The following is an 18,027-nucleotide window of genomic DNA, read 5'->3' as shown; positions in this document are numbered from 1 at the left end:
CCAGCACCTTCCAGAACACCCTGGGACAAAAAGACAACTCAGACCCAGCCTCCTGCTCCTTGCAGGGCTTTTGGGAGCCCACCCCACTGAAAAGCCCACCCGTGTCAGCCCTGTCACCTCCCCTAACACTGGAGCGTACTGACCCACTGCTGCGATGAGTGTCTCGGGTCTCAGAATGACACTGGTAAACAGAGCAGCACTGAGCACCAAAAGAGCTGAGCCTTTCAAACTCTCTTGTTTCCCAGGGGTCACAGTTAGGAATTCTGCTTTGTGACTTATCTCAAAACATAGGCCTTGCCTTCTGAGTGTACCCACAAGCAGCCCAGCCAAAAAGTAAATGGAGGAACTGGCAGCAGGTATGGGGAAATGATCCAGGGGAGAAGGGGCTGACCAGTATCAGCTCAATTATGTCAATCAGGCTTATGCCACAGAGCTGAGCTATAGCAGACAATACACTTCACATTGAGACACTGCCAAGAGAAAAAGTCAGTTTTCTTTAATACCAATGATCTGTGTTTTAGCTTGTAGATCTCATGCAGCAAGAATTGGCACAAGACTGTCCTGCTTAGGTCTCCTATTTTATTTGCCCTGCCAGCACTACCTGCTGCTGGTATCCAGGCAGAAGGTGATTACAAAGCAATTTGGAAGTCCCTTCACAGCACATCACCTGCAGAGCAGTTGCAGGCAGCTCAAACACCTTCAGCTGTTCAGGGACAGGTCCAAGGCAGAAGCACCACATCTGTGAAGGGTGTAAGAGGCTGTCTCTGCCTTGGATAGACTCGGTACAGTGGCTTTTCTAGGACTCACATAGACTAACATGCCAGAAACACCTTCTCACATTGCCTTAGGTACAGGGGAAGGGCCAGCTTGCTCCATTTCAGTGCTCATGGTGTATATAGCACAGCCTTTCTCAAGTTATCTAGAATAAAGTCTTCATTTTTACAAGCAGAACCACTGCAGGTACTTCAAGTAAACTAAGTTACAAACTAAAATTGTGTTCGATGATGCTCGTGTTCAACACAAAGCTAAGAGTGACCTGAGCTCCCCTTGGTCTGTGTTTTTGGGGCTGGGTATTGGTGATCACACTATTGGGGCAGGGAAGAAGACTGGCTGCCCAGGATGGGGGTCTCTGGAATTACCGTACCCCTGTGCCTCCCTGCAGCTGGAGCAGATGTGTTGATGTTGATGTGCCCTGTGACAGCCCCTGCCCTGGAGAGGCTGGCAGGGCAGGCAGGCTCAGCAGCAAGCGCAGGGGGCCCTCTTGAGGCATCAGCTGAGAAAGGAGAGGAAAAAAAAATATAAAAAAGACCACACAATAGCCACCAACGTTTTTCCTGGGGAAATTCAAGTCCCAGTAGGGGAACAGCCCCTGGGCTTCCCCTGCAGCAAGTCCGTTTTGGGGACAGAGCTCTCCCTGCCTGCAGGGCAGCAAAGATACCCCCCAAACACACATATCTTCATTTTCCACCCCATGACCCCAACCACAAGCGCTGGCTGATGAGTCTGGACAACCCCAGTCCTAGGATCCCACCTTACCTCGTGGCTCCAAGCCACCTTCTAGTCCAGGACCCTGCAGAGAGCTGGGAAGATCCGTGGTGAAGTCACACTCCAGAAAATCCCAGGATGAGCTGCAGCTTCTCTAGAGCAACAGCAAAGATGCAGAGACAGCTGTGCTCAGCACCCAGGGCTTCAGCTTTTCTCCAACACAGCATTAGAGACCTTCACCTTGGGGTAAAGCTGCATGCAACTCCTTTTACAGATGCTCCCAAACTCCTAATGCAAGTTTGGGGCCATTAAAGTGTTAGCACAGAGCTCAGGTTCATCTCTGAAAAAAACACAAAAGTTAAAGGTTTTTTCCTGCTCACATCAGCTGCTCTCTCAGCAAGCACTCAGCCCCACCAGCAGCAGAAAGTCCAGCTATAAACACAAACTGTGCTTTTAAAAGCGAAATAATCCCTATTAACAAACGCATATAGGTCTGTAAGAAAAGACTGGAATAGCATCCCCTGTATCTTAAACCTGTCTCAATTTTTAAACTAGCTTGCTTGATTCTCCCCAGCAGCAGCACCCACCGGCAAAACCAGTCAGCCCAGACTGTAGTTCTGGTATTTACAGAGCCTGGGAGCCGCAGCATTGCTGGCACCTGTGCTAATGGTCACTTAAAGGCAGCCGGTGGGGGGAGTTGCTATAAATAGAGGGCGGAACTCGCATTTTTGGGTGGTTTTGTTTTGTTTTGTTTTAGTTTTAGTCTTAGTCTTAGTCTTGCTGCAGCTCCCGAGCGGGCTTCGGTGCTTCCCCTGGTGTCTGTGGGGATTCAGGGCTGTGCTGCCAGCTGAAAACATCTATTTGCTTTGTGCATCTCTAGAAGCACCCTTGGGTGCTATCAGCTGCGGAGGTTTTTCGTTGCTGGTTGTAGCGGGAGGGCAGCGGCTCCGGAGGGGGTTTCGCAGGAGGGGGTTTCGCAGGCGGGGGCTGCAGCGCTTCCCCCCGGGGACCCGTTTGCTTTGCGGGGACACGGGACCCTGTGCAGCCCCTGGCTGGGGACCGCGGTGCCGGGGGGGCTGGCGCTTGCACAGGGGTTTGCTGTAGGGCCGGCTGTGCAGCCGCTAGATGGGGGTGCGAATACGAGCAAATTTGAGCAAATGTGAGCCCTGTCCGGCTCTTCCGTTCCCTGCAGGAAGCAGGAAAGGGGCCGGGGACAGGGAGTCGGGGCAGCCCGGCTTGGGGTGCCTGGGGAGCAGGAGGTGCATTCGGGGTGCAAAGGTGGGGATGGGGTGGGAAACTCGGCGTGGGGCTTTCTGTGGGCACGGGGATATCCCTGCCCCGAGGGCTCTGCTGAAGGCAGCCGGGATGGGGATGTGCTCGCCCATGGCAGTGTCCCCATACCAGCCTGCTTGGGGCTGGCTGCAGGATTTGGGGCTGTTTGACGCTAAAAGGGGACAAAACACTTGATGAGACCCCCATCCTAGACACAGCCTGGGTAGTGTTTCTCCGCTGTGTGCAGCTGTGGGGCTAGGCACAATCCACATCAGGGTAGTGCCCAGTCCACTCTATCTCCTCGGCAGGTCTCCGGTCTTCTGCTGGCGCCCTGGGCTGGCCGGGAGCATGGTGGTCCTGCGGGCTGGGCTCTGCCCTGGTCTCACCGAAGACATGATCCAGCTTCTCAGGGCAGATGGCATCAGGACAGGTAACGGAGCGGCATCTTGGGCTGGGGAACATCTTTCCCTGCGTGGCTGGGGTGGCACCGCACTCTCCTCCTGTGCAGGACCCATCTGTCTGCTTGGGTGGTCTGGGCTGTGGGGCTTGGAAGCTGCACATAGGAGTTTTGATAGAGCCTGACAGAGAAAAGGAGGGTGGGCATGGGCTGGCTGCCATGAGCATGCTGGGCATTGACTGCAGGAGCTGGGGGGGTTGCAGGTGCAGTCCCTGTGCCCTGGAAGGGTGGTTTGGTGCAATATTCCTCTTGTGTCCTCCTTGCTGGATGTCTTCTAGGTCCCCCAGGTGGATTCAATGAGTGAGGACTTCTCTGTGGGAGCAGGGAAGTGTTAAGATGTGGTAGGGGTGTCTGCAGAAGCTCCTTGATGGACCATCACTTCTTGCTTTTTATAACGTATTTTGGGAGGATTTGTACATTTTTTCCTCCAAAAAATGCCTAGGCTTCTGGCACACTGCGCCCTGGGCACCTCCTGCTCTTAGGGGAGAAGAAAAAGACTTCAGGTGGTTTTTTTATTTGCTCTGAGAAACTGGATTAAAGCTGAGAAAAACACTATTTTATTCTCATTAAATGAAGTCTCTGAGTTCCTTTGGGTGCTGGAGCCATGGGTTTGGCTTCCAACTTCTTGTCCCTCATGTTATTTGCAGTGGTGGACTTTGTGTCCTCAGACCTGGAGGACGTTGCCCAGAAGTGTTCCCTGTCTTACAAGGTAAAGGATGATTCCCAAGTCCTGGAACGTTAACCAGGGTGCTCAGAGCTGTTCAGTTCATGGCTTGGATGGGCTTGTCTGGGAGGGCCTTCTGCAGCAGATGTTGTTGGCCCTGGACATCCTCAGTCCTGTTTCCAGACATCTCTCTGCCCACCAGGCGCTGGTTGCGGTGAGACGTGTGCTCCTGGCCCAGTTCTCTGCCTTCCCTGCCAATGGAGCAGACCTCTACGAGGAGCTCAAGAGCTCCACAGCCATCCTGCCCACTGGGAGCCCAAGGTGGGTACATCGCCTGGCAAGCCAGCAGGTCTTTCCAGGGCTGGGTTTGCTGCAAAAGGCCATGGTTGCCCAGCATAGGCTTTGAGTTTCAATGTGGTGATGCCATGAGCAGGCTCAATGGTGACCAAACCATCCCCAGAAGCTATTTTAAAAACTTCCAGCCACAGCCTGACTCTGCCTTTTGTGAGCAAAAGATGATTATTCTTCATGTTCTGTGCTTGCAAAGCCAGCTGGTCTGTGTCCCTTGAGGGAGTGACATTGCCATTGTCCTTGCGAGAGCCTTCACACCTTTTGGGATGTGGTTGTGTATCTCACGTCTAGACTAGACAGCATGCTGCCTTCAGCATTTGCCTTGAGTGCTCTAGAGAGGAGGGTTATGGATCTGGGAGAACTGTTGAGTGATGATGGGCCAAACTGCCTAGTTCAGGCATGGAAATGAGTTACTCTATTGCATGTCCTTACTTCTTCTTGTCCTCTGTCTCCTCGCTGGGTTCTTAGAGTGACTATGCAGAGAAACCCTGGCTATTCAAACCTTGCTACCAGGACCACAGCTCTTCTCCAGCTTGGGATTGTCCTCGTGTGTCCCCCATACTGCAGATTTGCTGTTTCCCACAATGTGGAGAGAGCTTAGGGGTGGGAGGGAAGGAGCAGAGCTTGAGGCACATGTCTGCATTTGGGAAGGGGACTTTGGGGACTGCTGCTTCCCAATGCCCCTGCCATTCTGCCTGAAGATGTGTTGATGATCCCACCTTGTATCCAACCCGTAGCCTGGACCAGCTGCTGGACTCCGGGCTGTACACGGGGGAAGTGACGGAGCTCATGGGAGCACCGGGCAGCGGGAAGACACAGGTGAGTGGGACAGAAGAGGGGACAGGACAGGCAGGGTGAAGGTGCCTTCAGGCATGTGGAGCAGAGGGACCCGGGAGGGCTGACTGATCCTGGTCCCTGCCTCTCCAGGTGTGCCTGGGCATTGTGGCCAGCGTGTCCCTCGGTCTCAAGCAGCATGTCCTGTTCCTTGACTCCACGGGTGGGTTCACTGCCTCCCGTCTCAACCAGATGCTTCGAGCCCGAGCAGAGGATGAGGAAGAGCAGGCAAGTTCTCCTGGAGCTGCTCCTGCTTCTCCACTAAAACTGCCCTGGTTCTTGCCTGCAGACAACCCCCAGAGATGCTTTTTTTCTGTCCAGATCTGCCTTTGTCCCCATGGGCTATTTTGGGTCCGAAAATCTTCCTCTTGTGTCCGGGTGGGTGCTGTGATCAGGGACAGATGCTGTACTTTGGGCTTTTTCCTGGGGAGAAGGGGAGGGCTTGCTGTAGCTCTTTGTAGCTTTTGCTCACTGAGCTCGATCTGCATTGCTGCTTCCATCAGTGCACTGGGGACAACAGTGCTCATGGGCTGGAGGCAAATGTGAAAGAAATAAGGGTCACTGTCTCCATGGCTTGGTATAAATGCAAAGAGCTGGTAGCAGCTGGGCAGGAAGAATATGGTGGGTCCTGGAAGGGATGAGGCTGTTGCTGATGCCACTTTGTGCCACAGCTGGAGGCTCTGCAGCGGATCCAGGTGGTCCGTGCCTTTGACATCTATGAGATGCTGAGTGCCTTGCAGGACCTGCGCGATCGCCTGTCCCAGCAGGTAGGAGTGAGGCTCCAGGACCCTTTCCCTTCCCCAGAGCTGCAAGGAAGGCAGTGAGACTTGTGTGCCTGATGAGTGACACCAGATCACCTTGTCCTGGTGATATTTGAGCCTCTGTGCAGCTCATGATCTCCCAAAACTGCTGGATTTGTTACTCCATGTTGCACACAGTGCCTCCTCCTTTCAGGTTGTGAGCTCCATGGGACCTCTCAAGATCGTGGTGATTGACTCGGTCTCTGCTGTGATTTACCCGCTGCTGGGTGGCAAGCAGTCGGAGGGTGAGCTGCTTCATTAGGATGTGCAATGAGGTTGCAGACGTCTCTGTTTGTCCTGGAGAGCATTTTCCTCCCACGTGTGCTGTGCCTGGAGCTGGGGCTGGACGGGTGTGGGTGCAGCTGCTCCCAGCTTTCCCTTTGCAAGTGGATAAATGGCAAGTCTGTTTGGAGTGTTATCGGCAAACATTCAGGCTGGCTGTGGTCATGCAAGCTTGTGCTGGTGGTCTGAAACCCAGCCAGGGGAGAGAGGAGGCACTGAACTGTTTGCCCATGTTAAAAACTCTCCTTACAATGTCACAGATACATCGTGGTTGCTGGCACAGTTTGCAAAGCTCCCTTGAGGCTCTTCCTGCCGGAAAGGACCATAAATCAGGAGTGAGGGGCTTTCTGCTGGCTGAGATGCCAAGGAGGCCCTTCAAACACCTTCCCAAGGGTCTGGCACACCTGGGTGGTGGCCACTGCTGTCACGGGAGGTCCCCTCGCAGCCACGGGCTGTAGGAAGTGAAGCTGTGAGCTGGAGAAGAGGAATCCTGTACCTGCTAAACTGACCTGACCAGCTTTGTCTGGAGCTCCTGGTCTTTTGCAGGTTTTTTGTCCTCAGGGCTTCTGAGACGGCAAGGGAGAGGGTGGGATGATTTGGGGATTGGTCAGTCCATGCTACATCCATTCAGCGGAGGTGCCCTGGAGTGTGTGAGTGCCATGGGTGCCCTGGGGTGCTGGTGATGGAAATGGGTTCAAGGTGCCCGTGAACACCAGCTCTGGCACTAAATCTAGTGCTCATGCAAATCCAGGCATCACCTGCCTCCAGGGTGCGCTTTGGGGCCCGCTCCCTCTGTTTTGGTTGATCCCCAACCACCCAAATGCTTTGTCCTCCTCTAGGCTTGGCCATCATGATGCAGCTGGCCAAGGAGCTGAAGACACTGGCTAGGGAGTTCAGCCTTGCTGTTGTGGTGAGTGTTGCTGTGCCTTGTCCTTTGTGTGCTGTGGTGAGGAGCCCTGGGGAGGTTCTGGAGCCCCCGGGAAGGGGATCCCCACTCCCAGCTGGGCAGGAGCAAGAAGCCTTTGCTCCCCAGTGTGGCTCTGCTTCTCTGCAGCCCAGGGGTTTCTTGTTCCAGCAAGTGTGTAGCAAGAACAGGGCTGATCTGCTCCCTGCTCTTATTGCTGTCCTCAGCCAACAAGGCATTCGCTTGATAGAGCAAGGTAGAGTTAAGTACAGACAGATTAAAAGGTTGTTTCTATTTATTTTTGATATAACACCATTTAAGGGGCTGGCCAGCTTACTAAGTGACCTCTTGCTTAGTTACCTTGGAGGAGCTGGGGTCTTGTTGGCCAGCTCTTGTTGGCCAACTGTGTTTGCTTCAGTGCACACAGACAGGTTGCTGTGACCACAATTAATGGGTTTGAATTGGGAAAACCACAACAGAAAATGATGGTCTGCTGAACCTGGCACTGGAAGGCGTCAAGACAGTCCTGCCTTTGCTCTGATTAGTGATAAGGTGACAAGGACGGGGTGCCTGGAAGGATGCTCAGAGGCTCCAAATTAAACTTTGCAGGTGAATTCAGCAGGAGTCACTGCAGCTTGCAGATATCAGTGAGCTCCTACCTGAGCATGTACCTGGGACAGTGTGCCGTGTTTAGAGGGGATGATATGACTGCTAGGAAGGAGAAGAAAAAACTTTACAGACGTGGCAGATTGGCCATTATCTTCCGGTGATCTCCGGGGTTTTATTACGACTGGCACTGCTTTTCCTGGGCGCTGATAAGCGTGTTTGTGCTGCAGGTGACTAACCAGGTGACAAGGGACAGCAGCACTGGTCTGCCGAAGCCAGCCCTCGGCCGCTCCTGGAGTTTCGTGCCCAGCACCCGGGTGCTGCTGGAGAGCAAAGAAGCCGCTTGGGAGAAAGTCACCACGCAGCACGTCGCTTCCTTGGCAAAGTCACCCCGGCAGGTGAGACTCCCTGGACCTGTCCCTCTGGTAATGGAGGAGCAGCTACGTGATGTGGACCTGGCTTTGGGGCAGAGGGAGGAGGCTCTTTCTGGGGGTAGAGCAGGATCAGGCCTCGCCGGGTGACCCGTGGCAGTGGGAGAGGAGCAAACGCAGGCTGGTTGTGTGCTGTGGAAGAGCATCTGTTCTGTTCCCAACAGCCTGAGATTGTATTTGTAGGCAGGTTAAATGGGTGGCACCACTTCCAATCCAGGTCACCTCATTCCTCAAATGTCTCACTGTCCTGAGGGCATGTGAGCAGTGAGGATCCTGCTGAGCTGGCTCTGACACCTGCAGAGGTGGCTTCGGTTTGGATCCTGCTGATGTACGGGGCTGCGCTGCCTGAGCCTCGCAGCTCCAAACCCGCTCTGCATCCTCATCCAAATGGGTCTGGATGTGGTGGTGTGCTGGGCAGCAAAACGTCCTGGATGTGCTAAATGACAGCGTGTCTGGGGATATCTCGGAGAAAGATGTTCTTTGCTAAATTGCATTCTCTATTTGTATCTCTGTGTTCAGCAGACCCAGTTAAAATGAGGGCACTGGCAGAAAGAAGTCCTTAAGGGGATGTAACTGGGGATTTTTGGCTCTGGGGCAGGTAACAGAGCAATGTGCAGGTTTACCTGTAGAATCCCAGCAGTGTGAGGTTAAGCTCCTGTTTCTCCTTGCAGCCGACAGGGATACAGGTGGAGTTGGATATTGGAAACTGTGAAGTGCAGGAGCTGAGCCCAGCAACACCCACACAGGGGCTCTGACATGTGTGGGGGAAAAAAAAGCTCAAGGTCCAAGAGAGCTGCAAAAAAGCAGGCAAGTGCACTGAAGGTTTTCCAGACTGTGTCTGAGTCCTGCAGGACCAACGTGAAGCTCTTGTTCTGTGCTGAGGAGAAAATGAGTGTGGGGTTCCCTGGAGATCTCCTTGCCTCAGCAGATGCTGCCTGCAGTGGCTGGGCTGTGTGAGCAGCACAACCAGGTCCTCTCCTCTGCTGCAGGCTTGTCTTCAACCAGCAGAGTCATCCCTGTTACAAGGGGTTGGCTTGGGACCAGCTGGCAGGTCCCTGCACAAACCTGTGACTCCTCGTGATGGTTTTGTTTCCCCCATAACTTGCTGCCATCTGGTTCTGGAGCTCCGAGCATCCTTGGGCAGCCCACTGTGGTATTGGTTCAGAAATTTAAGGAAAAGATGTTGCTCACTGCTGTGGTTTTTGAGAGCTAGAATTCAATTAATAGTGACTGCTGTTAACTTAATTAAAACGTTGAGGTTTAGTCCCTAGCAGGACTGGGGTGGGACAGGCTGTTCATGAGCAGGGACATAATCAGATGCTTGATCTGACCTCTCCCTGAAGTATAATAGCACCAAGCCCTGCAGGGAGCTGCTGGTATATTTTGGGACACTGCTGTGCTGTGTAAAGAACTGCTGTTAGCTGATGGAGGTGATGATGTGGATCAGCTGGGCTGGATCAGTCCTGACTGACACCAGCTGGCCCTGTCTGATGCTCAAGGACCTATACCATTGCATGTGGTGCAGTTTAAAATAATCTCTCCTTGCTCCAGTGCTTTCCAGCTGCTCTGGGCACCCTCCTGGGAGCTTGTGCAGGGCTGGGGAGGAGACAGGAGGCTGGGATGGATCGTGGCCTCTCGTGATCCCAAATGTCTTAGACGCCTTCATCCTCCACTTAATAAGAAACCTCCTTGGCAGGTGAGGTACAGCTTGCACCTCTGAGGCTGCTGATGGACATTGTGGGGGCTGGGACTCATCAGGTCATGCTTGTTAAACTAATAACACAGCAGTACAGCTCCTGGAGCCTTCTATAGGAGTGCTGGGCAAAGAGGAGTCTGATTAAACCAGAACTTGGATGCTAATTTCTCCAGAGTAGACATGACTTCCGTACAGCCCTGCGTTTGTGAGCAATAACTGCTGTAGGGAGGGGGCAGCTAAAAGGGATATGTTGAACACGTTTGAGTTTACTAAGAGGCAATGCCAGGTCTCAGCACAGATATTTTTGGCTTGCATGTCTGTCAGAGCTGTGCTTCCTGTGAAACTGAGCTCTTGGTGCTCCCATGGCTGTGATTTTGGGGGCAGGTCCCACCTCCTCCATCATGGCCACCCAGCCGCTGCAGCCCCATCCACGTGGCCGTGGGAATTGCTGCTCTCCCAGCAGGTCCTTCCCGAGGAGGGGAACATGCCAGAGCTGTACCATTAAACAGCTTTCAGTAAAAATAAACGTGTTTTAAAGTTGTGTATTTACTTGCATTTCTGGGATGCTCAAGGTTGGGAGGGGAGGTTTGGCCCCAGGGTCCACAGGCTGGGGGGAGGAGGAGGACGATGGTTTTCCTGTCTGCTGGAGACCTGTGCTGATGTGACTGGTCCTTAAAAGCAGAAAATTCAGCTTGTTATGAAGCTGTGAATAAAGAGCTGGTATGCGCAAATTCCAACCCAAACTGTTCTACTATTTTATCTCTCTGAGGTTCTGTAGGGGGAGCAAGGTTCACAGGGGTATGTGGAAAAGGGGATGATCCAAATTGAAACCTTTTTGGTTATATTGAAACCAAGGGGACTTTCTTGCTGACTCCTTCCTCTGACTAGCAGGAGGATGAGAAGGGAACAGCCCCCTTTGAACCCTGTGTCAGCCTTGGCGTGAGCCCAGCCATGTCCCCAGGAAATGACAGAAGAAACTCTGCTCTGGCATTTAGTCACTGGGGAGCTGTCAAGGGATAGTGATTCAATAAGGACTGTGCCAGTTGGTCAGAAAGAGATGATGGGGAAAGGTGATGATGTGCAGGTTCCTCCAAAGCTGCCTGTCCTGGGTCTTTGCGCATGGCCATGAGCCGGAGGGGATTTTCTTTCCTTGGCAATCAGATAATTGCACCTGTGGGAGTTTTATGCCCTTTTGGGGAACAGCTGGATAGGTTGGGGAGGATGGTGTGATATGGGGCATGGCTGAGCAGCTCCTCTGCTCCTGGGTTTGCCACTGAGGTCAGCAGTGTGTGTGGGGGGAGTGATGGCAATGTCCTGAATTTCTGGCTGCATTGCCACAGGGTCGGTGTTGCTGTGGGTGCTGGTGATTGTTTGGTGTGTGGATGGCAGAAGGGTTCAGGCTACTGAAATCTATTACCTGGTCTGGAAAAATTTCTTACTCAAGCTGATTTGCCCTAAGTTTGCATAGTAAAATAAGGCTGAAAAATATTTCTGACCTAAATATCCTAATTCAGCTTTTCTCCTCCATGCTCTGACAGGCACTTCTGCAATCTGGTAAGACGGGGTCTGGCTGTGCCAGTGCACACCAGGATGTCCCCTCTCCCTGCTCCTTCCTGTTGCATAAATCAGGTGGAAAACTGTGGGAAAGGCCCAGAATGGGGTAGTTAAAACCTGTTCCAGGCAGACAGGGCACCCCTCACCCCAAGTGGTGGGGATGCCTTTTTGCGCTGAGGGCTTGTTTTCCCTTGACATTTATAAAATACACATATAAGCATGTGTTTCTACGTATTGTGTGCATATATGTCTGTATGGTGTGTGTATACACATATGTATGAGTGTACCTGTATTTATAGGTATGCTTCCCATGCCGTAGAGGGAATTGGACTAGATGATCTTTCGAGGTCCCTTCCAATCCCTAACATTCTGTGATTCTGCGAAGTCTCCGTGCACACAGTGGGAATCTTTCTGAAGCACATAGGATGCCCCCCATCCCTGCTGCCGAGACGGGGTCTCGAACCTTTGACCCTCGGAGCTGCCGCGTCCCGCGGGCGGCGCTGCCCCCTCGGCCTCTTGAGGGCGCCGGAGAAGCCGCCGCGCCGCCAGGGGCGGGCCGCGCGGAGCGCTCTAGCTCGCCGCTCTATGGGCGCCGCTCTGGGCGGCTCTCTGTGGTTGGCCGCCGCGCGGGGGGCAGTTGCCATAGCGCCGCCGCCGCCGAGCGGAGGGTTTGGGGCCGACCCGCCAGGCCCGGCCCCGCTGCTCCCTCCGGGCCGGGGCAGCCGAAGGAGGCAGGTGAGGAGTTGGGGGGCTGCCGGTGTTGGGGGGAGGCTGCCAGGGCTTGGAGGGGGTGGGGCCTTCGGGGGGCTGACAGGGTTTGGGGCAGTGAGGGTGTGTGAGGCAATGGGAGGCGGGTAATGGGGCCGTGAGGCTGCGGAACGACCACGGAGGGTTATCGATGACTGTGGGGTGGGGGAATGGCTGTGAATTGGGGGTGTGGGGGGATATGGGGCAGGAGGGGACTGCCAGGGCTTGGGGGGCACGGGGCAGGGAGAGGCTGGAATGGGGCTGCGAGCACCTGGGGTTTAGTTTTGGGGAGACAGGCTCCTTCATGGGAAGCGCTTGCAGGGTTCCCTACCAGCGCAGGTGGGACTCGGGCACAGCCTCTTTTGTTTAGAAAGTGACGTTCAGAAACTCTTCCCTTTTCTGAGCTACGCTCCCAAAGGCGCTCTGAGGTTCAGCAGGTTATTCTGCTCAAAATGCTGTGAGAACTGAGGAATTCTGGATAAGCGCCAGCCTTCAGTACAGCTCTTCACTTAAATTGTTGTCTCTTTGCATTTTCACATGTCTGAGGTACTAATTTGTTTGGTATTGGTACCTGGGGCGGTGCTGCTGTGGTAGGAAGGACCCAGGTTATTTTCTTAATGAGCAGCTCTGCTCCACTTCTGCTCAAATTCAGGGGCGCACAGCACAGTGAAAGCTATGCAGGTCCTGCCTTTGCCGCAGAAGGCAAAAGGAGTTCAGATAATAAAAGTACTCGACTGTTCTTCAGAACAGTTTGTTCCTGTAGACCGGTCAAGGTGTTTCCTGTGGAGAAAGTGTTGACGTATCATCAAATTGGTTTCTTACCGGTATTTCAGCATGTGATTGCAGGTTGATAAGCGTAAACTCTCTGCAGTGTGAATGTGCATACAGCTCAGGCTGAGCCTTTACAGACCAGCGGCTTGGCGAAGCAGCTAAGAATGAATGTGCTCGATGTTATGACCGTCTGATAAATAAGAGTTGCACTTGAAAACGTCATGTGTTTTCAAACACTGGGAGTATGGCCAGGCTTACTGAGATACTGTAGAGGGAAGTATAATGTTAAAGCATAGATAGGAATGTTTTAGTTTTATGGTTGCTTGATTAAGATATGTTCAGGGTAATGTTTAATTTGCCAAGACATAAAAAGGTTTCATTTATGTGTTTTGTGTGAGCTCACTTCCTCCTCTCTGACCCAGAACGGATCTTCTGTGGGCAGCACACGAGGTCTTAGACCTTGTTTTTGGAGAACTGTTTCATGGTGGTGTAAGAACCTATGGAATTGATAGAACTTACTGGATTTACAAAATGCTGGTTTAGTTCTCCATTTCATTAGGGTGTGGAATGACAGGTGCGTTATAAGTTGGCATTTTTTGTGTGTTTACATTGTAGTTGGTCATATTTTGAAACCTTGAAGTGCGTATTTTAAGATAAAGGATCATTGAGGCAGATACACGATTACATAAAACAAATAAACAAACAGAGTATTTACCCTGTGTCATCATTTCCACTGCTACTTTGTTTTTCTAGAGCCAAGAAGTGGAACACAAAGCTGCAAGCTTTAAATGTTGTTTCCTACAAATTCCAGATCCCTGCACTTACCTACCACCACCCATCAAATACTGTGATCTTATTAACACATTTGGTGTTCACAGTGATGGGGAGGGGGATCTTGCATTCATTCTTTGTAAATGTAATTGGTTTTGGTAGAACAACTGAGTCTAATGAACCCAAATAATTTACTCAGGCTATTGTCTTGTTTTCCATTACGGGTAATTCTCTCTGTCTGTGCAGAGTCACCTGGCTGCAGCACTCTGTGGTTTGCGTGTCCCCTCAGCTGGTAAAAATGGAACTTTTAATTAAAAGCTGATTGCCTTGACACTGGTGTTCATGGGTTAGTGCTTAACTGCTCAAGTTTTTGCTGACTTGGATCACTTTTAAAGCCATAATTTAAATAGTTTGTTTAATTGTAGGGTAGAAAAAGTAGGCTGACTTTCAGTCTTTCTCATTGGCAGGTCCATGTGATTGGGCTCTTAGAAGTCAACTTAGAGTGAGAGCTGAATACAATACTCTGCAATGAGAGCACAAAGCAAGAATATATATGAATTATATTTGGGGTTGGTGGTCACTAGTTGAGTTTATGACCAAAATCTATCTATCTTTTCTCTTATCTATCTTTTTCTCGCCTGTAGTTTTCTTTTGATTGTGGTCGACTTCAGTAAGGCTTTGTGTTGGTTTTGTTTCATTTGTTTGTTTTTAAATCGTCATTTTCATTTGTTGTTATACAACTTTCTACTATAGTTTGTTGTTTGTAACAACTTAGACTGTAAACTCTTCAATCAGGCTCGAGCGCTGAATCTCCGGCGCTATATATAGAAGGGTTATTAAAACTCGTGCTTTAGACTTTGAACGAGCTTTTGCGTGGTGGAAGGGTGTAAGCAGATTTTCGTGCAGTCGTCTGCTGTGGTGCTTTCATCTCCCTGTGCCTCTGACTCACCTAAACCCGCGTTGCAGGCAGGCTGGTGTCTTTGTGTCCGCACGTCTACCCAGGTAAAATGCTGCCCTCATCTAACGTGGGTTGGTTTCATGGTAAGACACGTAGGAAAAATTGTGTTTTGTTAGTTTTAGGCTACTTTCCTGTCCCTTACAGGAAGAGAGCATTTTCATATGTATGTAGGATATCTCAGAAGATCTCTAAAGCCTTTGACCAGTCCTGATGCATACAGAGCCTGATCCAAAGATAAGAAATTAGAAAGTATGTTGAACCAAGTACTTGGTGCTTAATAAAACACTTTGCTGTCAGAAGGATGATGTGAGATGCGTATAGTTGTGTGCATGTGTTCCTTTTTCGGACACAACTGTGTGTGAACTGCTGCTGAGCAGGAAAAAAGGACCTATTGGCATGTGGTAGTAAAAACCAAGGGAACTCGGTACTTCCTGATAGTCTGAGCTCTGACTCCAAGCTATAAATTACCTGAGTAGTGCCAGTGGTCTGGTGTGGGCTGAATATTCAAGTATCGATCTGACTTCTCAGGGAAGCGTTACAGTCAGTGCTGTGCTAAGGTCTGCGCTGCTGCAATGACACTGCCATTTATCTGCCTGCGCTTTGTGCTCCGCGCTTCAATGTATTCATGGATGCGAATGTTTCTCCAGCCCCCCTCAATGTCCTGCTTCCACCGTGAAACCCCAGCCTGTCTCCTGCTCCCCAAAATAATTCCAGTTGTTAGTTTCGATAGGACCTAGCTGCATCTCCATATCATGCTTGTTTTCTTCTGCTTCCCAGGAATGGTCATTACAAGAAGCCAGAAATTAGTACTTGCACCAACTGGTATTCAGGGAGCACAGAACACTTTGCAGGGATGAATGAGTGTAATCTCTGTTTCACAGGTGAGGAGAATTGCATCATCGCTGAATTGATGTCAGGAACAGAACTTGTCTGCATGCGAAGTCTTCTAACCACCTCACGGTATGTCCCTCTGAAGTTGGTTATCCAGTCTTCAAAGTACATTGCAAAGTTGAAAAATTACAGTTTTCTTTAGGAAACAGAGTTTGACTGTCAGATCAATAATTCAGATTTTGTATTAGTTTCTCCCTCCTTTCTCAGCCAGTTTCCTCAGCACTGAGAGATGGCTTATACCAACCTCTGAAAGCCCTTTTTAGCGTTTTAAATTTATATTCCCATAAGGGACTGTCTTTAAAAAGAATTGTTGCTTTCTGAGACACTGTTTATTCTTTTTAGTGTCTGTAAAATTGACAGATTATTCACATTCATTGCTCTTGTGGTTTTCACTTTACTCCAAAATATTAATTAGGCTTCTTTCTCTAATGCCATCTGGCTTCTCTCCCAAATAGTCTTGGAACAGGAATTTCCATGTTGTATTTCAGTGTAGACTGAAATACTAATTTAACATCAGCTTTTTTTTTATGCTGCCACCTTTTTATTTATATTCAGAAGGTTGTGGGATATGCTTATAAGAATATATTTAAGTAGCATATGCTTTGAATCTTTTAGTTCAGCCTCTAGACTGATATTAAGTGAGATTTTTAAACAGGCAAATTTAAAATACTCTTTTTGGGAGTAGCTTGTTACATAGTAACCTGCTGAAGAAGGAGAGTTCCTTTGGGCATTATGTATTCTGTATATATACACATGTGGATAATTTCCAATTGCAGTGTCACAAGTAGCATCACAGAATCCATGCCACTTATGTGTGCATGAGCTTATATTGGTTCAGCTTGCTCCCCAAATGAGTCAGAAATGATAATATTGCATCCCCTGGAAGTCCAGACTGGAACTGATGTGACGCTGCTTTTTATTGATGTTAAAATACCTTGCTCAGAAAGCAAAGGCTTCCACATGTTGTTCACCCAGCTACTTGGAGTTGTCGGAATCATTCAGGTGAATAATTTCCGCAGTGTTGTGGTTGAGGACGTACTCCACGAGGTCGCATCATGCATTGATAAGTTTTGTTCCATCAACATATTGGTGCTTTTTATGACTTTGCCTCAGCCACAGTTCTTTGGAAACCTGCTGAACCTCCTGGGATGGGAGGGCTGGTGAGCAGCAAATTAATATTCTGCTGTATTATGGTGTTAAATAATCACAGCTGGGCTGGAACCACAACTGGTACTGCTGCTCTGTTGCAGTGAGGAATCCCTTCTCTATAGGATTGTCTTTGAATTTGTTTTATATGTATTTTAAAATGGAGCTTTTATTCATCTGGTGGAACAGGTTTCTTTATAGATACGGAGATTTAATAATGTGGAGGACAAACAGGCCCATGGTTTCCCAAACAGGTTTTAAAATGGCAAATTAATCATTAAAAGAAGGGAAATGTTTCTCTGTTTAGATTAACAAATAACTTACTGAATCCTTGAACATCTTCCTATATGTGTCCTGTATTCTGGGCTAGCAGCAGAGACGGATAGAATGGCAAGCTTGGTGGATTGTTGAAGCTGGTTTTTGGTAGTTAAACAATAATGAAACTGTTACATGCTTGCAGGGAAACACTGCTCTCTGTGTGCGGACTTCGTCCTGGAGAAAGTTTCAATTGTTCCTAAGAAGGGCGATTTCTAAAATGCAGCTTCTGTGGTTTGTCGCACAGCTGTCTAAATTACCGGCTGTCTTGAGGCCATTACACAAGCATTACAAAATAGTTTGGAAACAGTTTATTTTTCAGATGCCAAATAAAGTGTAGATTTCAAAGTCCCTTTTGACTGTATAATCAAAAAAAAGTAGGAATTGAAGCTGGTGTTTATATATAGACTGATTTATGTTCTCGGAGCTGAGAACGCAGGTTTCTTCCAGTCAGAGACTGATACTTGCATAATGCATACCGTATGTTTCTCAGATTGAAAGGTTTATCAGTTGTTGTATGTGATCATGTATTTCCTTGTTGGCTTAGGCAAAGCTGCTCTGTTGTTGTGCATCTTCTTGTGCAAAGGGCTCTTGGGTAAGAGGAGTAAGACCTCGTCTCATATACAGACAAGAAGCAAGAGGGGGTTGGTGCAGGTATTTAATTAAAAAAAAAAAGCCCAAAACCTCAGCCTTCTTTTTGACAAACTTAATATTCTTTCTATTTCTGTTATTATTTTTACTTCTTGCTTCTCTGACTTGAAGACAGATCACAGACTTGATTTTGCAGTGGAAATAACTACATCAAGAGTGTCATTCTGAGCGAAGTAAGAAATTTGTGAAAAGAATGGAAATATATTGTTTATCTTGCTGCTGGACCTTCAGAAGTGAATTGCAATGCTACAAAATGTGCATAGAGGCTGCAGTTGGAATTCAAAGCAGCAGTAAATGATTACTTGTATGTAGCAAAGTAATGCACTTAAAAACAAAGCACTTGCAGCATTTCTTTTTATCTGCCTTCAGAGACATCTTAAATCTGCAGATAGCTTTATCTGATAGTCATGAGTGGTGCCGATACCATCTCTGAACTTTTCC

At 49.6% G+C, this 18,027-nt stretch overlaps 2 protein-coding genes across 2 annotated transcripts in view; both read left to right on the top strand.

Annotated features, from left to right (window-relative positions):
• The first annotated feature begins 2,664 nt into the window (after nt 1-2,664).
• Nucleotides 2,665-10,387, top strand: RAD51D (RAD51 paralog D). The gene is made up of 11 exons (XM_065646822.1): nt 2,665-2,744; nt 3,066-3,187; nt 3,862-3,923; nt 4,081-4,199; nt 4,967-5,048; nt 5,157-5,291; nt 5,735-5,830; nt 6,018-6,108; nt 6,985-7,055; nt 7,886-8,053; nt 8,758-10,387. Exons 2-11 carry the CDS (start codon nt 3,106-3,108, stop codon nt 8,839-8,841), a joined length of 990 nt encoding a protein of 329 aa, XP_065502894.1. The 5' UTR covers nt 2,665-2,744; nt 3,066-3,105; the 3' UTR covers nt 8,842-10,387.
• A 1,584-nt stretch (nt 10,388-11,971) lies between these two features.
• The window catches only part of RFFL (ring finger and FYVE like domain containing E3 ubiquitin protein ligase), a 31,308-nt gene continuing 25,252 nt past the window's right edge, over nt 11,972-18,027 (top strand). The window contains exons 1-2 of the mRNA XM_065646824.1: nt 11,972-12,071; nt 15,465-15,543. The gene's annotated coding sequence lies outside the window, so the exon portion shown is untranslated. The remainder of the gene's footprint in view (nt 12,072-15,464; nt 15,544-18,027) is intronic.

This window comes from Caloenas nicobarica, chromosome 17, assembly GCF_036013445.1.
Source record: "Caloenas nicobarica isolate bCalNic1 chromosome 17, bCalNic1.hap1, whole genome shotgun sequence".
Classification (NCBI taxonomy): Eukaryota; Metazoa; Chordata; class Aves; order Columbiformes; family Columbidae; genus Caloenas; species Caloenas nicobarica.
The sequence above is the reverse complement of the archived record's forward strand: the minus strand, read 5'-3'. Positions and strand labels throughout refer to the sequence as shown.